Source organism: Ranitomeya imitator, chromosome 2 (assembly GCF_032444005.1).
Source record: "Ranitomeya imitator isolate aRanImi1 chromosome 2, aRanImi1.pri, whole genome shotgun sequence".
Lineage (NCBI taxonomy): Eukaryota > Metazoa > Chordata > Amphibia > Anura > Dendrobatidae > Ranitomeya > Ranitomeya imitator.
Genome location: NC_091283.1, coordinates 814,754,344 through 814,775,868, shown reverse-complemented (window position 1 = coordinate 814,775,868; position 21,525 = coordinate 814,754,344). Strand labels below are relative to the sequence as shown.

Genomic DNA, 21,525 nt, shown 5'->3' with positions numbered 1-21,525 from the left:
CCTAATGGCAGTCAGGCTATCTCTGGCGAACACATGGATGGCTGTGCGGCCCTCCAAAGAAATGCCACCCCACACCATTACTGACCCACTATATATGTATGTACATTGAGTATGCAGTGGCATGTAAATGTTTGGGCACCCTTGGAGATTTGTGTGCTCAAATAACTTTGACTAAGGTTCCAGACCTTAATTATCCTGTAAGGGTTATGGCTTGTTCACTATCATCTTTAGGTAAAAGCCAGGTGATGCAAATTTCACAGCTTTACAAAAACCCAGCCTCCTCTAACCTTGTGCCAAAAAACAGCAGCCATGGTTCTTCTAAGCAGCTGCCTAGCACTCTGAAAATGGTGGAGGCCTCAAAGCAGAAGAAAGACATAAGAAGATAGCAAAGCGTTTTCAAGTTGCCCTTTCCTCATTTCAAAATGTATTTAAGAAATGGCAGTTACCAGGAACAGTGGAGGTCAAGATAAGGTCTGGGAGACCAAGCAAAATTTCAGTGAGAGCTGCTTGCAGGAGATGCTAGAGAGGCAAATCAAGAACCTCCACTTGATTGCAAGAAACCTTCAGAAAGATTTAGCAGACTCTGGACTTGTGGTACATTGTTCTATTGTTCAGAGACACCTACACAAATATGGCCTTCATGGAAAAGTCATCAGAAGAAACCCTCTCCTGCATCCTCACCAAAAAATTCTGAGTCAGAAATATGCAAAAGAACTTCTAAACAAGCCTGATGTATTTTGGAAACAAGTCCTGTGGACCGATGAGAATAAAATAGTTATGTGTTGCGAAAAAAGGGCACAGAATTTCAGGAAAAGAATATCTCACCAATCATTGGATCAATCATGGTTTGTTGTGTTGCAGCCAATGCCACAGGGAACATTTCACAGGTAGAGCAAAGAATGGATTCAATGAAACTTCAACAAATTCTTCATGCAAACATAACACCATCCGTAAAAAGGTTGAAAAGAGGATGACTTCTACAAATAGATAATGATCCTAAGCGCACGTCAAAATCCACAGTAGACGACCTCAAAAGATACACCTGGAGGTTTAATAATGGCCCTCACAGTCCCCTGATCTGAACATCATTGTAAATCTGTGGCGAGACCTCAAAATAGCAGAGCATGCAAGACGACCCAGGAATCTCACAGAATTGGAAGAATTTTCCAAGGAAGAATGGATGAAAATCCCTCAAACAAGAATTGAAAGACTCCTGTCTGGCTACAAAAAGCGTTTACAAGCTTTGGCATCGTCCCATTTTCCTGTTTGTAATTTTTTGCCTAAAATACATCTTTAACTTTAGCCCTTTTGGAGATCATTTCATATTCAACTTAACTTCATAATAACAGTAATTTTGATCAGGGGTGCCCAAACCTTTACATGCCACTATATGTTCATCATATCTGTGTTGGGGCCTTTTACACAATGTGGTTGAAATATAGGACAAAATAGCACAGCCTGCTGCATTGTTTTTTCCCCATAAAATGACAACTGTTATAGCAAAAAAAAAATTGTGCCTTTATAGTTATGGGGGTGCCATTTGTGACCATCGTTTGCAGGTTCTGTCTCCACTGTTGTTTTTGTATTTCAGGAGCATAATTCTGGAAATATTAGCATAGAATGTGATCTGTATGCTGTTAACTCCTTAGCTCCCTCTAGTGATGGATGGAGGAAGCCAACAATTTATCATTGCACTATTTGTCTATTTCAGGGAATTGACGCTCAGTAATATAAAACAGAGCCCCGTCCTCTGTAAGAATTATACTAAAGGGTTATTTCCCCAAATCACAAGTTATCCCTTATGCATGAAATAAAGTATAATTTGCTGATCACTGGTGGTTCAAATGTTGGGACCCCCAGTGATCCCATGATAGGATTTGTGTAACCCCCAAAACGGGGTCTGCAGTTCTGCATTGCATGAAGTAGAGGTGCGTATGCTCAACTTGTGCTCCATTCTTTGTCTTTGTCTATGGGACCTCCGGAAATAGATATGGCAGTCCCATAGCCAATGAATGGAGCGGAGGCTGAGCATACACATCTGTGCTCTATTCAGAGCCCCATTCTCCAGTTTCAAAAGCCCATTTTTCAGGTTTTCAGAGCCCCAGTTTTTCGATCACTGGTGGTCCCCATGGTCGAATCCCCTCAGAACCGATCAGCAAGTCATTAAAAAAAAACAGACTGAAAGAAAAAAATACCCCAAAAATTCCACATGGGGCTAGAAATACAAGTCTTGTGACGGGTTATATAAAAGCTTCTATTAGACTAATTACTTCCAGATTTCTTCCTAATTTCAGACTCCGGGCAAGATGGATGAGAATGAGTTTGTTGCCGTGACCAGCACAAACGCAGCCAAGATTTTCAACTTATATCCTCGGAAGGGAAGGATCGCTGCTGGCTCAGACGCCGACCTCGTTATCTGGAATCCCAAAACTGTTAAAATCATTTCAGCAAAGAGCCATAATCTGGTAAACAGCAGTTTTATCCATTTCTATCTGTTATCTATGGGACTTTGTCCTTTACCGTCATTTTCCTTCTAGTAGGTCACAATGTGGGTTGTATGAAGACTGAAAAAAAAAGTCTTGAATTATTTCCAGAAATAGCGCCACCCTGTGATCTGTGTCTGGAATTGCAGGCCAGCTCCATATCATTAGTCATACAGATTATTTTACGAGAGGTAACATAACCCTGCCTAGAATTACATGTTCCTCTGCTCTTTCCTATGTATAGGCTTTTTTTTATCATTCAATATTGGATGCTTTATTTTTCTTCACCATCGGACAGAAATGTTGGAAATACAAAATACTGCAAATATAGAGTAAATACAGAGCTCAATTACAGCTGTGTTTGAATGGGGAACATGGGACCCTCCAATACCGAAATTGGGACCCTCCAATACCGAAATTGGTTCCACAAAGGATCAGACATTCGCACTTATTCTGTGGAGGGGCTATAAGTGTCGATTCTGAAAAAAAAATCAAGTTATAGGAAGATAGGAGTGGTCGTCTGTGCTGCTGATGTGGAAACCAAGAAATCCAGGAGACGCAGTTCAGGATTGTCCATGAGGTTTAGTCTCAAAGTTGGACCAACGTCTTCATCAGGAGTACCACAATACTACATCTTCTGGATTTCTTGATTTCCACGCCAGCCGATCAGTCTACCACTCCTATCATCCTACTACTTGCTTCAGATGATGGGATCTCCCGACCTGAGGGTACTGCAGCAGCTGTCAGTCCATGATTCCTCGGTTCGGGGTTAAACAACCCTAAATGGTGAGCAATTATCAGAACCCGCACCTAAACTAATTATTCCATCAGATAAGAACCTATTGCACTGGATGTTCGTCTGTCTCTCTCACTCTGGAAAATAAACATCTTTGAAGCAGATCTTTAATTTTTATATCCAACTAAGAGGCAGACTGAGCCGCAGGAAGTGCCTAATTCATTGCCATATAGATGTGACCCAGCTTACTACAGAAACTAGTATTAAGGCTGTAGAGATTGTAGGACAACAAGAAAAATGATACATTTCTTGTAGAAATCCGATGTGCCAGTGCTGAGAAATTAAGCTTTGAAGCAGCATGCAAATTAACCTGGTAGTGTATTGGGGGTGTGTCATTTGACACGCCCCAAATGCACTTCCAGGCTATTTTGCATGTGATTTCACAGCTTGATATCTCAGTGCTGGCACATCGGATTTCTACAAGAAAGGTGTCATTTTTATCGTGGTGTTAGCAGCTATTCAGTCATACCATTAGCTTCATTAGTAAATTCCTCCTGATAAATTCCTTTTAGCAGCAACGCACAATTGATTTTTTACCCCTCCTAGCTTTCGATGCTCAGGGGGTGACTCAGTGGATGCGCCATGACTTGGTAGGCGAGACACGCCATCGTAATGATTCAATGTACATAAATCAGACACTGGTTTCTCCATCAGGCTGTGGAGCTGAATATATTTGAAGGCATGGAGTGCCATGGAGCGCCAGAATTGGTAATAAGTCAAGGGAGAATCGTCTTAGAGAACGGGACCCTCCACGTGAGCCAAGGATCTGGACGCTTCATTCCTAGGAAAACCTTCCCCGATTATGTCTACAAGAGAATCAAAGCCAGAAATAAGGCGAGTACAATCCCGGCTTCTCTTCTGTTTTATTGGCAATGTCCGCTGACGGCCGAGTAATAGAGGCGTTCTCAGAATATTCATTACATTCCCACTGATTTTAAGGCCAAACGTTTGGATCAAAGCTTTTTTATGATTGTTTTTTTTTTTTCATTCTACCAGATTTGCATTTAGGGCAAAAAAGGCGTTTTGTTTGTTTTGTGAAGGATTTCCCAGCACCAGCAAAATGAATGAGATTCCTGAAGTCTCATGCACACGTTGCTTATTTTTTCCCTGGCAGTTTTAATCAGCGTTTTTGCAGCAGATTTCATCCATACTAATGAATGGGGAAAAAACGCAGCAAAACACATGCAAAAAAAAAAAAAATGCATAAAAAAAGCATTAATTTTATGTTGGGTTTATTGCTGCCAACACATCGGTATTTGCAGCTGATTTTTCACTTATAAATGCTGAACGTGCACACAGTAATACGAGCCGCTGTATGGGAAAAGGTATAGGATGAGCGTGCACCTCCCTAACTGTTCCCCATGTGATGCATTCGATGTGATAGGTACCACCGCCCCGCAGCTCTCCTCCTCTCTGGATATCACTATGCATTAATGTTACTTTCAGAGATAGGAAAATTTAAATGTCGCTCCCCTTAAAGTCACAGTTATCATTAACCACATGTCTGTGCAGGAGTAGTTTTCGGGGAGCCCACTGCACCCACATTCCTGACCCCTCTACCATGATACTGGTGGGGTTTATTCCGGGATAAGGATATTGATTGGCTATGGCATGGCTACTATGACTACTTTTTTTGCGCCCTCTACTGGTGAGTGCTACCATCTATGGATGACCTTGAAATACAGGTTAAGTCTAAGCAGGAAAAAATATAATAATACATAAACAATAACATATTTGGCTCCTTTAGACAAGATCCATCCATGTTATCCTTGCCGAGTATATAGTATAAATGATATCTTAGGATAGCAGTCATATAGCTCCTGATTATTATGGGGCGTCTCCAAGTTCTGCATCCAGACCTATTGCTTCCATTCCAAAAACTGGTCCTAAATGCAATCCAAATGGACTCCCCCCGCCACCCCAAAAATAAATAAAATGGGCCCCTCTGATTCCATTGTCATAAACTGATACAAATGGATACTTTTGCATATGAAATCCGTTTGTATAAATGGAACAGATAAACGGGAGGTACAGAAATGTGAGCTTAGGCTTACTATAAGTCACATCTGGATTTCTCAAAGGAAATCTGTCACTAGGATGAACCCTCCTAAGTGACTTTATAGGAACGCAAACTGAATAAAATGATGCCATGATAGCTGTAATCTGATGTCTTATGCCAGAGAAATCCACTTTTTTCTAATATGTAAATGAGCTGTTAAGATCTATGGGCCGGACGTAGATCTCCCCAAGAATCTGCCTCCAGAGCTTATTTTAAATAAGAGAGGGAATAAGGGGCTCAAATACTGAACTGATGGAATGGACCCCATGGGGTTAGTGAGTGCAAAATAGTTGCCAAGCCCCAGTCGCTGGTTACCAATGCTACGCCACTGTTCGGCAGTGCTACAACACATAAAATGAAGCTCGATGTCATGTATTAACATCCGACCACACTTGGAGCTTGTGACAGCTGATCAATGGGGTTGTATGGTGTCGGAACCCAGCTGATCTGATATTGATGACCTATCCATGGTATACCATGACCACACAACCCCTTTAACAAAGGTTTCAGTATCCATACTTCTTGAATCCCATGAATAAGCCCTAAAATAAACACAACAGAATGATCAAGGAATTATGTGAACTGACCAGGAAATACTCAGTATTATGTGCAGAGTGAATGCTGGGAGCCGGAGGAGCAGGAAATCTGTGAGGTGCTTCAGCCAATATCAGCAGAGCAGGAGGTTTATGAGGTGCAGCTTCAGCCAATAGCAGCAGATCAGGAAGTCTTTGAGGTGCAGCTTCAACCAATAGCAGCAGATCAGGAAGTCTGTGAGGTGCAGCTTCAGCCAATAGCAGCAGATCAGGAAGTCTGTGAGGTGCAGCTTCAGCCAATAGCAGGGTGGGTAGAAAGTTTATGAGGTGCAGCTTCAGCCAATAGCAGCAGAGCAAGAAGTTTATGAGGTGCAGCTTCAGCCAATAGCAGAAGAGCAGGAAGTTTATGAGGTGCAGCTTTAGCCAATAGCAGCAGAGCAGGAAGTTTATGAGGTGCAGCTTCAGCCAATAGCAGCAGAGCAAGACATGATGTCAGAGAACGGGATGTTGTTTTGTGTATTATTATTATTATTATTATTGTTATGGAATGTGTTGCTTGAAGGGCATTTTTTATAATAGGACCATGAACAGTATATGATCCCAGTATACAACTTTGGCTAGTAATTACCATGAAGTTCACCAGCCTAGCTCCCTCCAGGCAGAAGGGCCCCTTAACTACAAAGCTCTTGTATCTTTGCACATATAGATGTCTACCATGGTCAGAAGTACTTTGTCAATAAATGGTAAAGGGGAACTCACTGGCAGACGTCTTCAGTGCATCCAATCATGTATCTACGAGGGGCGATCCAAAAGTAATGATAATCAATACTAAACACAATGAATATAGTCAAAAATTTTTTTTATTTTTCTACATAGTCTCCTAACAAGTCTATACATTTAGTCCATCTCTTTTCTAAACTTAGAATTCCCTTTGAAAAAAATTCTTGATCTTGACCCTCAAATAAATCCCCAACAGCGGTTATCAGGTCGCTATTGTCATCAAATTTCTTGTGTTCCTTGAGCCGAGGAAAGAGAAAGAAGTCACTGGGGGCTAGATCTGGCCAATAGGGGGGGTGTTCCACCAGTTCAAAGCCCGCTTCTTGAATGGTAGCCATGGCAACTGCAGCTTTGTGAGGCGGAGCGTTATCTTGGTGAAACAACACTCCAGCCCGCAGTTTGCCGCGCCTTTTCTCCTTGATAGCCTCCCACAATCTTCTTATTTGTTCTGCGTAGTAGGAGCCCGTAATAGTGGCTCCCTTCTCCAAATAGTCCACCATAATAATTCCTTCAGCGTCCCAAAAAACGGACACCATAACTTTCCCTGCTGAGCTTGACACTTTGAATTTCTTCGGCGTTGGTTCGTCGGCTCGTTTCCATGTCATCGATTGTTGTTTAGTTTTGGGATCAAAGTGGTGGATCCAGGTCTTGTCCATGGTCAAAAAACGTGACAAAATTTTTTTCTTGTCTGCTTGGAACTTTTCGAGATTTGCTATTGAAATGTCAACTCGTTTCTTCTTTTGCTCGTCGGTTAACATTTTTGGCACCCAACGCGCGGAGACCTTTCTCATATGCAATTCTTTTGCAAGGATTCTTTGAATACTGCCATATGAGATCCCTGTGACCTCAGCTACATGCCTGATAATCACTCTTCGATCTGCCAATACAACTTCAACTTTTTTCACGCTTTCTTCATTGAGGGACGTGGATGGGCGTCCTTCACGATGTTCATCTTCCGTCGATGTTCTTCCCAGCTTAAATTCCTTGGCCCAGCATGCAACTGTGGAATATGGAGGAGAAGAGTCCCCCAATGTTTCCACCAAGTCGCTGTGTATGTCTTTGGTAGTCACTTTTTTCAAGCAGAGGTATTTGATGACAGCTCTGAGCTCGTTTTTTTCCATTTTGATGTTCACTCCTCGGCAGTTCATATTCAAATGAATGTAGCTCCCAGGAATCGTGGTCTATTTAAGTGATTTTTTTTTCCTGGACTAGTGGGTACCTAAGAGAGAAGAAAACATTTTATTTTAATTTCTGTGTGCAATAGAAATAACCGATTATCAGTACTTTTGGATCGCCCCTCGTATAAAACATCTGTAGATCATTTGAATACTGGTTGAGCTCAGCGCGAGAAGAGCCCTCCCTACATAAAGCAGCCGCTTCTTCTTGAGAATTTCCCCTCGGGGGTTGGATAGGAGCGTGTCGGGAGGAGTATATCCAGTATTATGCATTTATCTGTGGGCGATGAAGCAGAAGAGCATTAGGTCAGTTCATGTAGGCGGCGATTATTCTGGAGGATTATTTCCTGCTCATCTTCATTACTACAAGATTCAATGTAAGAATTTAGCTTTTGTGTCTCGTGTTTCCTTCAGATGGCGGAGGTGCGGGGTGTTCCCAGGGGTTTGTATGATGGTCCCGTTCATGATGTCATAATACCGGCAAAAACGGCAGCACCCACGCCAACCTCAAGAACAGCAACCTGTCCAGGAAAAGTCCAGATGGTGCCAGTCCGGAACCTGCATCAGTCTGGATTCAGTTTGTCAGGTAAATTGATTTTAGATGACATGAGATTAAGTTAAAGGGAATCTGTCACCTACCCCATCTGAGAGCAGCATGATGTAGGGGCAGAAACCCTGATTCCAGGGATATATCACTTACTGGGCTTCTTGCTGCAGTTTTGATAAAATCCCTGTTTTATCTACGGTAGATCTAGCAGTGCTCTGGATGCTGAGCTCTGTATTAACCCACCCACACCACTGGTTGTCAGATGTACACTGTGCATAGGCAGAAAGCTGCCAATCAGGGGCGGAGTTAGACTACCTGTGGTATCCAGGCTACTGGTTCCCCCTCAACCTATAAGATTGCTGCCAGGATGCATTGTTAGAATCAGTCATGGCCGAAAGTGTTGGCACCCTTGAAATTATTCGAGAAAATGTAGAAAATTATCGCAATTACACACATTTTGTTATACACATGTTATTTCCTTTGTATGTATTGGAATAAACACAAAAAAAAACCCTGAAAAAAAGCCAAATTGGACACAAAACCCCCAAAATGGGAAGGACAAGCTTGTTGACACCTTTCCAAATTTGTGGGTAAACAACTTTGTTTCAAGCATGTGATGCTCGTTCAAACTCACCTGTGACAAGTAAAGGTACCGTCATACTAAGCGACGCTGCAGCGATACCGACAACAATGTCGATCGCTGCAGTGTCGCTGTTTGGTCGCTGGAGAGCTGTCACACAGACAGCTCTCCAGCGACCAACGATCCTGAGGTCCCCGGGTAACCAGGGTAAACATCAGGTTACTAAGCGCAGGGCCGCGCTTAGTAACCCGATGTTTACCCTGGTTATCGTTGTAAATGTAAAAAAACAAACACTACATACTTACATTCCCGGTGTCTGGTCATGTCCCTCGCCTTCAGCTTCCCGCACTGACTGAGCGCCGACCGTAAAGTACAGCGGTGACGTCACCGCTGTGCTTTACGGCCGGCCGGCGCTCACAGTCAGTGCGGGAAGCTGAAGGCGAGGGACATGACCAGACACCGGGAATGTAAGTATGTAGTGTTTGTTTTTTTACATTTACAACGGTAACCAGGGTAAACATCGGGTTACTAAGCGCGGCCCTGCGCATAGTAACCCGATATTTACCCTGGTTACCAGTGAAGACATCGCTAGATCGGTGTCACACACGCCGATTCAGCGATGTCAGCGGGAGATCCAGCGACAAAATAAAGTGCTGGACTTTCCCCAGCGACCAACGATCTCCCAGCAGGGGCCTGATCGTTGGTCGCTGTCACACATAACGATTTCGTTAACGATATCGTTGCTACGTCACAAAAAGCAACGATATCGTTAACGATATCGTTATGTGTGACGGTACCTTAACAGATGTGGGCAATATGAAAATCACTCCTGAAACCAGAGAAAAAGGGGAGAAGTTGACTCAATCTTTGCATTGTGTGTCTGATTGTGCCACACTAAGCATGGAGAACAGAGAGAGGAGAAGAGAACTGTCTGAGGATTTGAGAACCACAATTGTTGAACAATATCAACTATCTCAAGGTTACAAGTCCATCTCCAGAGATCTTGATGTTTCTTTGTCCGCTTTGTCAAGATGTTTTCTGGAACTTCAAGGGTGCCAACAATTTTGGCCATGACTATATGACTATATGGCAGCTCATAAGTTGGTGGCAACTATAGAAAGTAATGCACAGATGCTAATCTGCAGTAACTGGAATTGGCCACCAACAATGTGTGGCGCTGTAGTGTTTGGGCTACATACATCAGGCCGCTAACAGAGGTGTCGGGTATTTACCCACAATAATCTGATAATGATGACCTATCCTGAGCAGGGGTCATCTATGTCATTATAATGGAAAGCCCCTTTAAATTGAGTTTCCATTGCAAGCAATGTCTTCAGTACAATACATAATGGCTAGGAAAAGACATGTACCATGGGTGGCTATAAAATGAGGCTGGAAATAATCAATCTGCATTTCTTGTCCTATTAACATCTGCTCTGCTGCTTTCCCTTTTATCTAAAAACTACAATTAATTAATAAGAATTTGGACAATAATGTGTGATAGCACTAATTTATCTCCTGGCTCCGCATCTCATGCCTGTCCTTATATAACGTTCTACAATGACCACAGGCATTAAGCGATATAGACACCCGTGAGGATATATTTTTTTTTATATATATAAATTCATATATTTTGGGCTTTAAATCAGTTTTGTAATTGGGTTTCATTTAAAATTTTGCTCCGTTTGTCTTCTTTAGCCTCTGTCTGCCTGGGCTGCAGAATGAGTAAATTGAGGATAGTCAGTGAGCTCGTTCTGACAGGAGAGTCTGTAACATTTATCTTCCTTTTTCTGTTCCTCTCTTAGTTGATTTCTAACCACAAATTGGTCACAAATTAGCAGAGAGGAGCTCAGAAGAAGGAATATAAAGGGAACCCGTCGGCTCCTAAATAGGAAGATTTATTCTCACTGCAGTCGCTCTCTGACAGTCATCAGGGCCTTACAGTCACTGCTCACTACACACTGAGCGCGCTCTAATCACTCCCCGTCACATTGACTGACAGCCAGCTGTGCACACATACGATGATTGGGAGTGAGCGGCTGCAGAGAAAATGCCACTTCATTTTCTAGCAAGCCGGCCACACATTATATAAACATTATTTGCCTGCAGATCTGCACTGTATCTGCAGCTAAATAGCGGTTTTTGGAGGTGACACATTCCCTTTAAACTCTCCAGCTCGCTGAAGGATTCTCAGTTAACTCACTCGGCACCAGCTGTAGACGGTTCAACACAGAGACTACAAAAGGTAACTGATGCAAAATTTCTAATGAAACGCAAAATGATGATCAAAAATAATTTTTAGCTAACACCACGAGCATTAAAGTAAATATCCCCATAGATGTTTGGCCAACGTTACATTTTTTGTTTGCAATTTAAAAATATTATCATAGTATATTATACATCTATTTTTTGCTTATATGGCACCATTAATTACTAAGGTGCTTTATAGAAATCATCACCACTGTCCCCACTGGGGCTCACAATCTAAATTCCTTATCAGTATGTCTTTGGAGTTTGGGAGGAAACCAGAGAACCCGGAGGAAACCCAAGGAAACACGGGGAGAACATACAAACTCCTTGCAAATATTGTTCTTGGTGGAATTTGGACCCAGGACACCAGTGCTGCACGGCTGCTACAGTGCTAACCACTGAGCCGCCGTGCTAACCACTGAGCCACTGTGCTAACCACTGAGCCGCCGTGCTAACCACTGAGCCACCGTGCTAACCATTGAACCACCGTGCTAACCATTGAACCGCCGTGCTAACCACTGAGCTGCCGTGCTAACCACTGAGCCGCCGTGCTAACCACTGAGCCGCCGTGCTAACCACTGAGCCGCCGTGCTAACCACTGAGCCGCCGTGCTAACCACTGAGCCGCCGTGCTAACCACTGAGCCACTGTGCTAACCACTGAGCCGCCGTGCTAACCATTGAACCGCTGTGCTAACCACTGAGCTGCCGTGCTAACCACTGAGCCACCGTGCTAACCACTGAGCCGCCGTGCTAACCACTGAGCCGCCGTGCTAACCACTGAGCTGCCGTGCTAACCACTGAGCCGCCGTGCTAACCACTGAGCCGCCGTGCTAACCACTGAGCCGCCGTGCTAACCACTGAGCCGCCGTGCTAACCACTGAGCCGCCGTGCTAACCACTGAGCCGCCGTGCTAACCACTGAGCCGCCGTGCTAACCACTGAGCCGCCGTGCTAACCCCTGAGCTGCCGTGCTAACCACTGAGCCTCCGTGCTAACCACTGAGCCGCCGTGCTAACCACTGAGCTGCCATTCTGCCCCAAATGCATCATGCCACTGCAGTTATCCAGATGTATATAATTAAATCCACCCTTTCTTACACATTGCCGTATGTAGTGCTACAAAACATAATTTCATCACGAATGGCCGCCTAAAAATTAACCCTTTGAACATTTTCCTTGCAGGATCTCAAACAGATGATCATATACCAAGACGCACAACACAAAAAATCGTAGCACCCCCTGGTGGCCGTTCTAATATTACTTCCCTTTCATAGTACTGCGCAAATGTGCGTTTAGTTTTCAGAGTTGCGTAACTGCAGAGAAGAAATCACAAGGTTCAGCATGATGAGTTCTGTGAAAATGGAAAAAAAAGAAGTTTACCTGGCGAGTAATTTAAAGCTATAGAAAGCGCTACGCAGTGTATTATTATTGATACTACGTATGATATAGTGATATTGATGAGAAATTACATGTAAAAGCGACCTGTCTGCTCTCCTGAAGTGTCTGTCTTGCGAAACACTTTTAGTCCCCTCGTACTAACAGTTCTGCATTGTGCTGTTCCTCTGTTCTGCCTCCTGAAAGGGTATGAATAGAAAACAATGTCATCTGGGTATTATCGCTATTATCATTCCACTGTCAATACGGTGAGTTGTTACAAAGTCTGAGATTATACAATCAGTGCTGCCAGTGTCAAATGTGAAGAGATGCGCTGGGGGGTGAACGACACCCAATTATTGACTTAATGAAATATTTCCAAGAGGAACAACAGAGCAGCAACACAATACAGAGTTCTAAGAAAGGATGTTCCAAAATCATCATTTCATGGGAAATAAGAGTATTTACTAAAACAGAAATGTCACGAGAGCGGACGGATCCTCGGTAAAGTCCACTTGCCACCTGCTAACAAGAAAGGCAGTCACTTTGTGAGCTGAGACAGAATTCGGAAGAATGTAGCCTATCTATAACATTACTTATGGCAGCTACTTAAAATCTGACTTCACTGCAGCAAACTAACAGGTACATTACCTTATTATCCAGAATTTACATATATTTTCAGGAAGTGCATTGGGGCGTGTCTGTACAGCTTTGTGCAAGTGCATCGGGCACGCCCCCAGGGAACTTAAAGCCTGATTTGCATATGGCCTCTACTCTAGGTTTCTCGGGTTTTTCAATGACTGGCACATACATTAGATCTTTATTAAAAAAAAGTATCATTTTTATTGAGGGACTATTTTCACATGTAAAAATGCTCTGATATGTGCCCTTCAAGTACAGGTAGGTCCATGTTTAAAAATAATCAAAGGAAGTTATAGGTATAAAAAAAAAACCAGAAACTGACTCGTGCAGTCAAAGGAACTGCTATATAAGAGACTGGTTCTCTGTGAAACACATACTTGTTTTGCATCCTTCATTCTCAGGTGAAAGAGTGAATAAAATCACTGATGTAGGATCAAGACATAGAAAAGCAGGAATTAATAATGTAAGGTATGTGAAGTCAGAAAACCGGATGACATGGCGTTAAGTAAAAAAGGGCAATAAAGGGGTAATATTCTCATTTTAAAAATGCATTTCAGAGACGTCTAATAGGTGACGTACCCATCACTGGGACCTTCACCTATCTGTTAAATGGGGGGTCCCATTTCTTTTATTAGCTGCAGTCAGCATCTGTTTTTACCTTTACTGTCTATTACTGGCTGCAGAATGACTTAACTGAGACTCTGTCAGTGAGCTCGTTCTCACGGTCTGTCAGGGACTTTGTAGCTCTTCACACGTCCGTTTTTTATGTCCCCATGTGGACTGCAATAACGGACACACGCACACCCATTGTATTCAGTGATGGTGCGCACATGTCCTTTTTTCATGCACCACGGACGAAATGCATGCCTCACACGTGCACACTAATGACACATGGATGACATCAATGTGTCATCACTGTGACATATACCTGTGCCTGGGAAAAAGCGGTACAGTTTGTGCTGTTCCCAGGCGCTTGTTGCTGAATTGAACTCATCATTGTCGCCTGGTTTCTCTGCGATCAGCGAGACCAGGTGATGCTAATGGGAGTTGGAGTCAGCACCCACTGTGTGTGTAAAGCCTGTATTTAATAAGCAAAAACATAAAAAACAGCTTGTGTTCCCCCGTCATTTTCCTAACCAGCTGAGGGAAAGCCAACAGCTGGAGGCTGATGTTAATATTCAGGGATGGGGTCAATAGCCATAAAGGTTACCAGCGTAGTAATAACAGTTCACAGCTGTTTGCTCAGCTTTTACTGGTTATTATGGGCGGGACACCCCCCCAAAAAATGACGCAGAGTCCCCCCTGTATTTACTAACCAGCAAAGACTAAACAGACAGCTGCGGGCTGATATTAATAGGCTGGGATGGGTTCATGGATGTTGGCCCCCTCCCAGACTATGAGCATCATCTCTCAGTGCCCCAGCGCATCCATTAGCCTCCGCTCTTCCCACTTGCTCTGTTGTGGTGGCAAGTGGGGTAATAGTTTTGGGGTTGATGTCAGCTGTTTTATGGCCGCTGACATCAAGCCCAGGGTTTAGTAATGGAGAGGCGTGTATAAGACACTTCCATTACTAACCCCGTAGTCACAGAGTAAAGTCCTTTATTTGAAATAAACACTCCCTGACAATCTTTTACCCATTTATTAACCAAAAATAAAAAAATCAAACTTATGCTCATCTTTCCGCCGATCATCCATAATGCTCATGACCCACAACGATCCCCAACTTGGCTACATCCAACTGGAGTGGTGAGCGGTAACATCAGTGATGCGACCTCTCACCATGCCAGCCGGGACACACTGAGCTGAGTGTGAGAACCACTGCCTGCGATCAGCGGTAACCTTAATTATGTCACCGCCGGTCACAGGCAGCAAGATGGAACACAGATTTCGAATATGATCAGCATCGAATATTGTTTTTGCAAAATTCATTAAACACAGCCGAAACGTTATTAGAGTCAATGGGAGTAGAAATTACGGAATATGTTCGTGACCGATCATCAAACATACATTTGGCACGAGTAGGGTTTGAATCTGGCAAATTCAGATTCGGCGACCAAATCCGAACAAATTCACTCAACTCTAGTAGTTTTCATGGTTCTTTCTTAGCTCACATAGTGGCTGCCACAGGTTTACTTAAAAGTAATTGCACTGACTAATGTCTTTTTAAGAACAACTATTGCCAACAAATAAAGTACTGTATGGTAACTGCTGGAACATAAATGGGTAATAGAGAGGAAATAGAATTTCAGGTTTTCTACATTTCAGGAATCAGACTGGTGAGTTAGTCATTAGCTTGTGAACTGCAACCAAGGGTCAGTTCCAGAAAGTAAATGATGTTCCTTCACATGTAACTCTGCTATAAAACATATCTTCAGCTCTATACTTTTCTTGCATGTATCTAACCCAATATGCCAACCTAAATTCCTCCCAAATACATATACAGATAAGCTATTTCTTTTGTTTTGTGACCACCCTTGGCGATATCCATCAATGTGGATTGTTGAAGTATCCCTAAATCTCTGATGAATCTTGATGGAATGATGATATATATTAACTAAAGGGTTATTCTCAAAGTGGGAACTTATTAATTACGCACAGGATCGGTGACAACTTGCTGATCACTGGCGGTCCAAACGCTGGGACACCCACTTATCTGGAAAACAGGGCACTGAAATGCCCCTTTAGAATGGCCAATCATATGGAACTGCTGGAGATAGAACTGCAGTAGAACTGCAGTAGAACTGCAGTAGAATAAATGGAGTGAAAACCCCCATACTTGTCCATGGCGCAAGTCAACAGTTAGTTCTCTGTATCAATAGCGGCCCCAGTCACTGGACCCCTTGCGGTCACCTATCACCCATATTGTGAATAGGTGATAACTTAAGAAGTTTGGAATAACCTTTTATAAAAAGCATGTAATATGTCAACTGGGCATATATTATAAGTGTAGCACTGCAAGAAGAAAACATTTGGGGCGTAAAAAGCAGCCCAAACACCTGAGTATATTGTGCCCATATCCCCTGATGAAGAAAGGGCGAAACGTGCACTGGAGCAACAGGGACATGCAAAAAAAACAGCCATAGTGTAAGTTATCATATATAATTATACTATCTGATGTTTGTCCCAGTTGACCAATTAAAAGGATATTATCCTCCAGTAATGTAACACTGACTAGTATGCGGCACATGTATTTGGACTGCGTTTTTCACTGTGCATATTTGTAGCACCATGCTTTTATCCGTTTATTCTTGTAATTATGAATTTATTTCTTTTTATTTAATAAAATTCTTTTTATGGGCACAATAGATTTTGATGTTTCGGCTGCTTTTTACGCCCCTGTTTTTTCTTCTTGTAGTGCTTACATAGTTATGTTTTTTTTGTCCAGGTTTGCAAGAAAAGCCTGGAACAAGATAGGGCATGATGAGTTTGTGAAAATAATTTAAAAAAAGTTAACCCGGGGTGTAATTTAAAACTGAAGCAGACACTGCATACTGTATTGTTATTGCTACCGGTGTGATATAATGATATTGATAAGAAATTATATTTAAAGGGATCCCGTCACCAGGTTTGGCCGATATGAGATATGGCCGCCACCTTTCAGGCCTGGTATACGGTATTCTATAATGCTGTATATCTGCCCCATCCTGACCTAAAAGAGAAGAAAAAGAACTTTTATTATACTCACCTGCGGGGCGGGGCGGTCCGGTCCAACAGCTGTCGCTCTTGTTGGTCCGTTGTCTCCCTTCTTCTTCTATTTGGGTATTATCATTCCCATCCTCTATAGCAGTGTTCCCCAACTCCGGTCCTCAAGAGCCACCAACAGGTCATGTTTTCAGGATTTCCTTAGTATTGCACAGGTGATAATTGCATCACCTGCACAGGCATTAATTCCATCACCTGTGCAATGCTAAGGAAATCCTGAAAACATGACCTGTTGGTGGCTCTTGAGGACCGGAGTTGGGGAACACTGCTCTATAGGGTGAGTTGTTACAAAGTTTGGGATTACGCGGTCTGAGCAGACAGTATTGCAGTGTGAAGAGACACTGGGTTAAACTACACCCAGTTAGTTATATATTCATATATTTCCAAGAGGAACAACACAATGGTTAATCTCCAATCATCTTTTTGGTTGACATAAAGTCCTAAAAGTCTTTCATGGAGAAGCAACACATTTTCAGTTACCTATTGGGCCTGGAGTAGGAGTTGGGTCAGGTAGAACCATCTGTGAAAACTACATTTTTGTCAATTTTGTAAGGAAAAAAAATAAAACAATATTTAATCTTAGTGAAATATCCATATCTTTTTTAGTAGGACTATTATTATAAGAAGAATCCTCAGTGGTCTATTTTTTCTATACGTTTTAACAAAAGGACAGATATAAATTTCATTAAACAGCAAAAATGCAAAAATAAAAAAAAAATAAAAAAAGTTTTAGAATCATCACCATTAAAACTAAATGAAATAAAAATGATACATTGATCCATCCTGTGTGTGAACAGAGGAGAATACACATCATTCTATTCGCTGTATATAACCATATCATCATGTAGAGCAGGTTGGTCTAGATTTTGCCCCCCGGTGATACATTTGTAATATACCTAGGGACAATGTTTTGGATTATTTTGCTAGTCTGTAATAAGATGGATTTAGTTATAACGACACGTTCACTATTATTTCCTTCCTACTGATCTATTTTCTACAGACTGGATATCTGCCACCATCAACGTATTCTAGATCGTTCGTTATGTCGTTACGCGATGCATGTTCGTATAACTTTTTGTTACAGTATTTGTTGAGAATAAAGTTTGTTAAACCTTCGCTTTTTGTGTCGTTTTATTAACATTCCGCAATGTTTTCCTCCAAACGTTATAGAACTAAACCCAATATTGGCCATAGAAAAGATCTAAAGTAGGACCCCACATCAGAGTTACCTAACTTCAGTCCTCCAACCTTCATCGGGTCCAGTTTTTGATATGAAAACATATCCTAAAAGAAACTTGTCGCTAGAGGATGTCTTGGACTGACCCACTGGAAATAACATGTCGCCTCTCCGCCACCCTGGACCACCAGGGATGGGACTATTAGCCCCTTTATCACCCCAGACCACCTTTGATCTAACGTCCTATTGAGAGAAACGGAAGAAGATGCCAGTCGGCACGTGACCATATGACCGTGGTAACGCGATGAGCAGCAACCAGAGCTGAATCTTAACAGTGAGTTTATTACACACTGTTACTGTTTGGTAAAAGTTTGCCCAGGGGCGGAAGGAACTTCAGCTAAGTTTCTGGTAATCTGGTTAATATTGTAAAGCAAGTAAAGTAATGGCGTGGGCTGACCACCTCCAAAACGAAGAGAAATCCATACATATTGCGTGAAATCATAATTAACCCCTTCACAACAGGCCCCCTAAATGTATGGCACTGCGAGACATGCAAACCGCCGTCCATGTACAACGCGATGATCGCGCCAGCTCACTCGATCATCAGCAAGTGTCAGCGGTACATCATATCTGACACCCTGCTGTAACGCCCACAATCGTTTCTAGCGCCGCCGATCTCGGGCATTTAATCCCTTTAATGGCGCTATCAATAGTGACAGGGGCATCGATCGGCTCGCGAAGGGAGGTAACGGCACATTACGATCATGTTGTACCGATGGTCCCCGTGGTGAATCCAAGCCGAAAGATGGCCTGCAAGGTCCTGCCTAGAGCTGGAGCTGACACCTCTCCTGCCTGTGTGCGATTGATCTAACATCCTGCAATGCAAAAGCAGATCCCCGCAGTGTGCACGCTGTCAGGATTCTCCAGTGCTGACACTGGGAGCAGGCGGTTATGTGACCGCAGGTAATCGATATGCATGCTCAAGCATGGTCTCACACGTCCAAGTGAATTGAGCGAGGCCGAGCACGTCTAGTCCGCATGTGGCCGGAAGCATGCAGATCGCATGACCGCCTAGAATGACTGCAGACTTTTGTGCCAAAACTGGACAAACCCATTTAAAGAATAACTAAACACTTACGAATATGTTTTATATGTTGCTGTTCTCTAAATTGCAAATTGATTAGTGAGGATTCAGGACCCCCACCACCTATCCCTCACAAACACCCTGACAAGAGCACATCTCAGGAGATGGGTAGGAGTGCACCCAGCATAGGCTTTCTATTGCATTCATACTCAGTATTGTGTGCTCGCTCAGCCAGGAGCTTGTTTATTCGCCCGTGATATCAGGTGCCCAGCAAATAAATTAGACCGTGAGCGATCAGTGAAGCTGAAGAGGCTGGTGTCAGTAGGGAAAACAACCCAGGGAAGCAGAGGTTGTTAAGTTGCTCTGTCAGGCCCTGAGCACTTATTGCCTTATTTGCATATTGCATTGAAATGCTAATTTGCCAGGAATGCAGCAACAGATAGAAGATATAAAGGTGTTGATGGATTAATATTTCAAAGGTTTGCGTGATCCTATCTGCAGTTTGGAGGTGGGGGAGGGCTGATCTTATGGACAGATTCTGAGAGAGAGGAGAGGAGAGAGAACTTTTTCTCCACTCATGGTTAGTGGTTGGGTGAAGCCATTTATTGTCAAACTACTGTGCTTTCTTTTTAAATCATAATGGCAACCAAAAACATCCAAATGTCCCTCATCAAAAGTTTACATAGCCTGGTGATTTTGACCTGATAACATGCACAGAAGTTGACACAAATGGGTTAGAATGGTTACTAAAGGTAACATCCTCGCCTGTGACCTGTTAGCTTGTAATCAGTGTGTGTGCATACAAGCTGAGTGAGTTTCTGGGATCCAGACAGACTCTTGCATCTTTCATCCAGCCACTGACGTTTCTGGATTGTGAGACATGGGGAAAGCAAAAGAATTGTCAACGGATCTACAGGAAAAAGTAGTTGAATTGTATAAAACAGGTAAGGAATACAAATATATATGCAAGGAATTGATAATGCCAGTCATCAGCCTTCAAACTGTGATTAACAAATGGAAAATCAGGGGTTCTGTAAAAACAAAACCACAGTCAGGTAGACCAACAAAAATTGTCGTTCACAACTGCCAGGAAAATTGTTCGGGATTCAAAGAAAAACCCAAAAATAACATCAGCTGAAATACAGGACTCTCTGAAAACTAGCAGTGTGGCTGTTTCAAGATGCACAATAAGGAGGTACTTGAAGAAAAATGGGCTGCATGGTAGAGTCGCCAGAAGAAAGTCATTACTGTGCAAATGCCACAAAGTATCTCGCCTACGATACGCAAAACAGCAGAGACAAGCCTCAAAACTTCTGGAACAAGGTAATTTGGAGTGATGGCAACAACCATATACGTTACATTTGGAGAGAGGTCAACAAGGCCTATGATGAAAGGAACACCATTCCTACTGTAAAGCACGGAGGTGGATCTCTGATGTTTTGGGGATGTGAGCTACAAAGGCACAGGAAACTTGGTCATAGTTGAAGGAAAGATGAATGCAGCACGTCATCAGCAAATACTGGAGGCAAACTTGCACTCATCAGCCCAGAACCTGCGCATGGGACATACTTGGACGTTCCAACATGACAACGATCCAAAAGACAAAGCCACGTCAACCTGTCATTGGCTACAGAATAACAAAGTGAAGGTTCTGGAGTGGCCATTTCAGTCTCCTGACCTCAATATCATTGAGCCACTCTGGGAGATCTCAAGCGCGTAGTTCATGCTAGACAGCCCAGGAATTTACAGGAACTGGAGGATTTTTTGCCAAGAAGAGTGGGCAGCTTTACCATCTGAGAAAATAAAGAACCTCATCCACAACTACCACAAAAGACATCAAGCTGTCATTGATGTTAGAGGGGGCAATACTCGGTATTAAGAAATGGGGTATGTGAACTTTTGATCAGGGTCATTTGGATGTTTTGGGTTGTCATTATGATTTAAAAAGAGAAAACACAGTAGTCTGAGAATAAATGGTGTCACCCAACCACTAACCATGAGTGGAGAAAAAGTTTTGGTGTTATCATTCATATTCTCTGAAGAAAGGCCAAGAAAGCGAAAATTCTGCTGGGGTATGTAAACTTTTCAGAACAACTGTGTATATATATATATATATATATATATATATATATATATATATATATATATATATATATATATATATATATATATATATATAGTATTTTTTTTCCTTTTTGACTTTTTTTTTTTGCTTTTTTTTTTGAGGATTTTTGTGTAAGTTTATAGACATCTTATATATACACGCACATATACATTTATTAGGCCTATTTCCAACTTAACTGGGTTGAGTTTCCTGGGGCCGAACATATTTAGGAACAACACTGCA

General features: G+C 42.5%; 1 protein-coding gene across 3 annotated transcripts in view; it reads left to right on the top strand.

Moving 5' to 3' along the window:
- The window catches only part of DPYSL4 (dihydropyrimidinase like 4), a 58,517-nt gene extending 40,906 nt beyond the window's left edge, over positions 1 to 17,611 (top strand). The window contains exons 11-15 of one of the 3 annotated variants that reach the window (XR_011318537.1): positions 2,295 to 2,465; positions 3,934 to 4,113; positions 8,238 to 8,409; positions 12,382 to 16,674; positions 17,173 to 17,611. Coding sequence is in view for 2 of the 3 variants with exons in the window: in XM_069753895.1 (XP_069609996.1) it covers positions 2,295 to 2,465; positions 3,934 to 4,113; positions 8,238 to 8,409; positions 12,382 to 12,473 (615 nt within the window). In the remaining variant the exon portion in view is untranslated. Of the gene's footprint in view, positions 1 to 2,294; positions 2,466 to 3,933; positions 4,114 to 8,237; positions 8,410 to 12,381 lie in introns of all 3 variants that reach the window. The other 2 variants (XM_069753895.1, XM_069753896.1) reach the window with 2 other exon arrangements.
- The last annotated feature ends 3,914 nt before the right edge of the window (positions 17,612 to 21,525 follow it).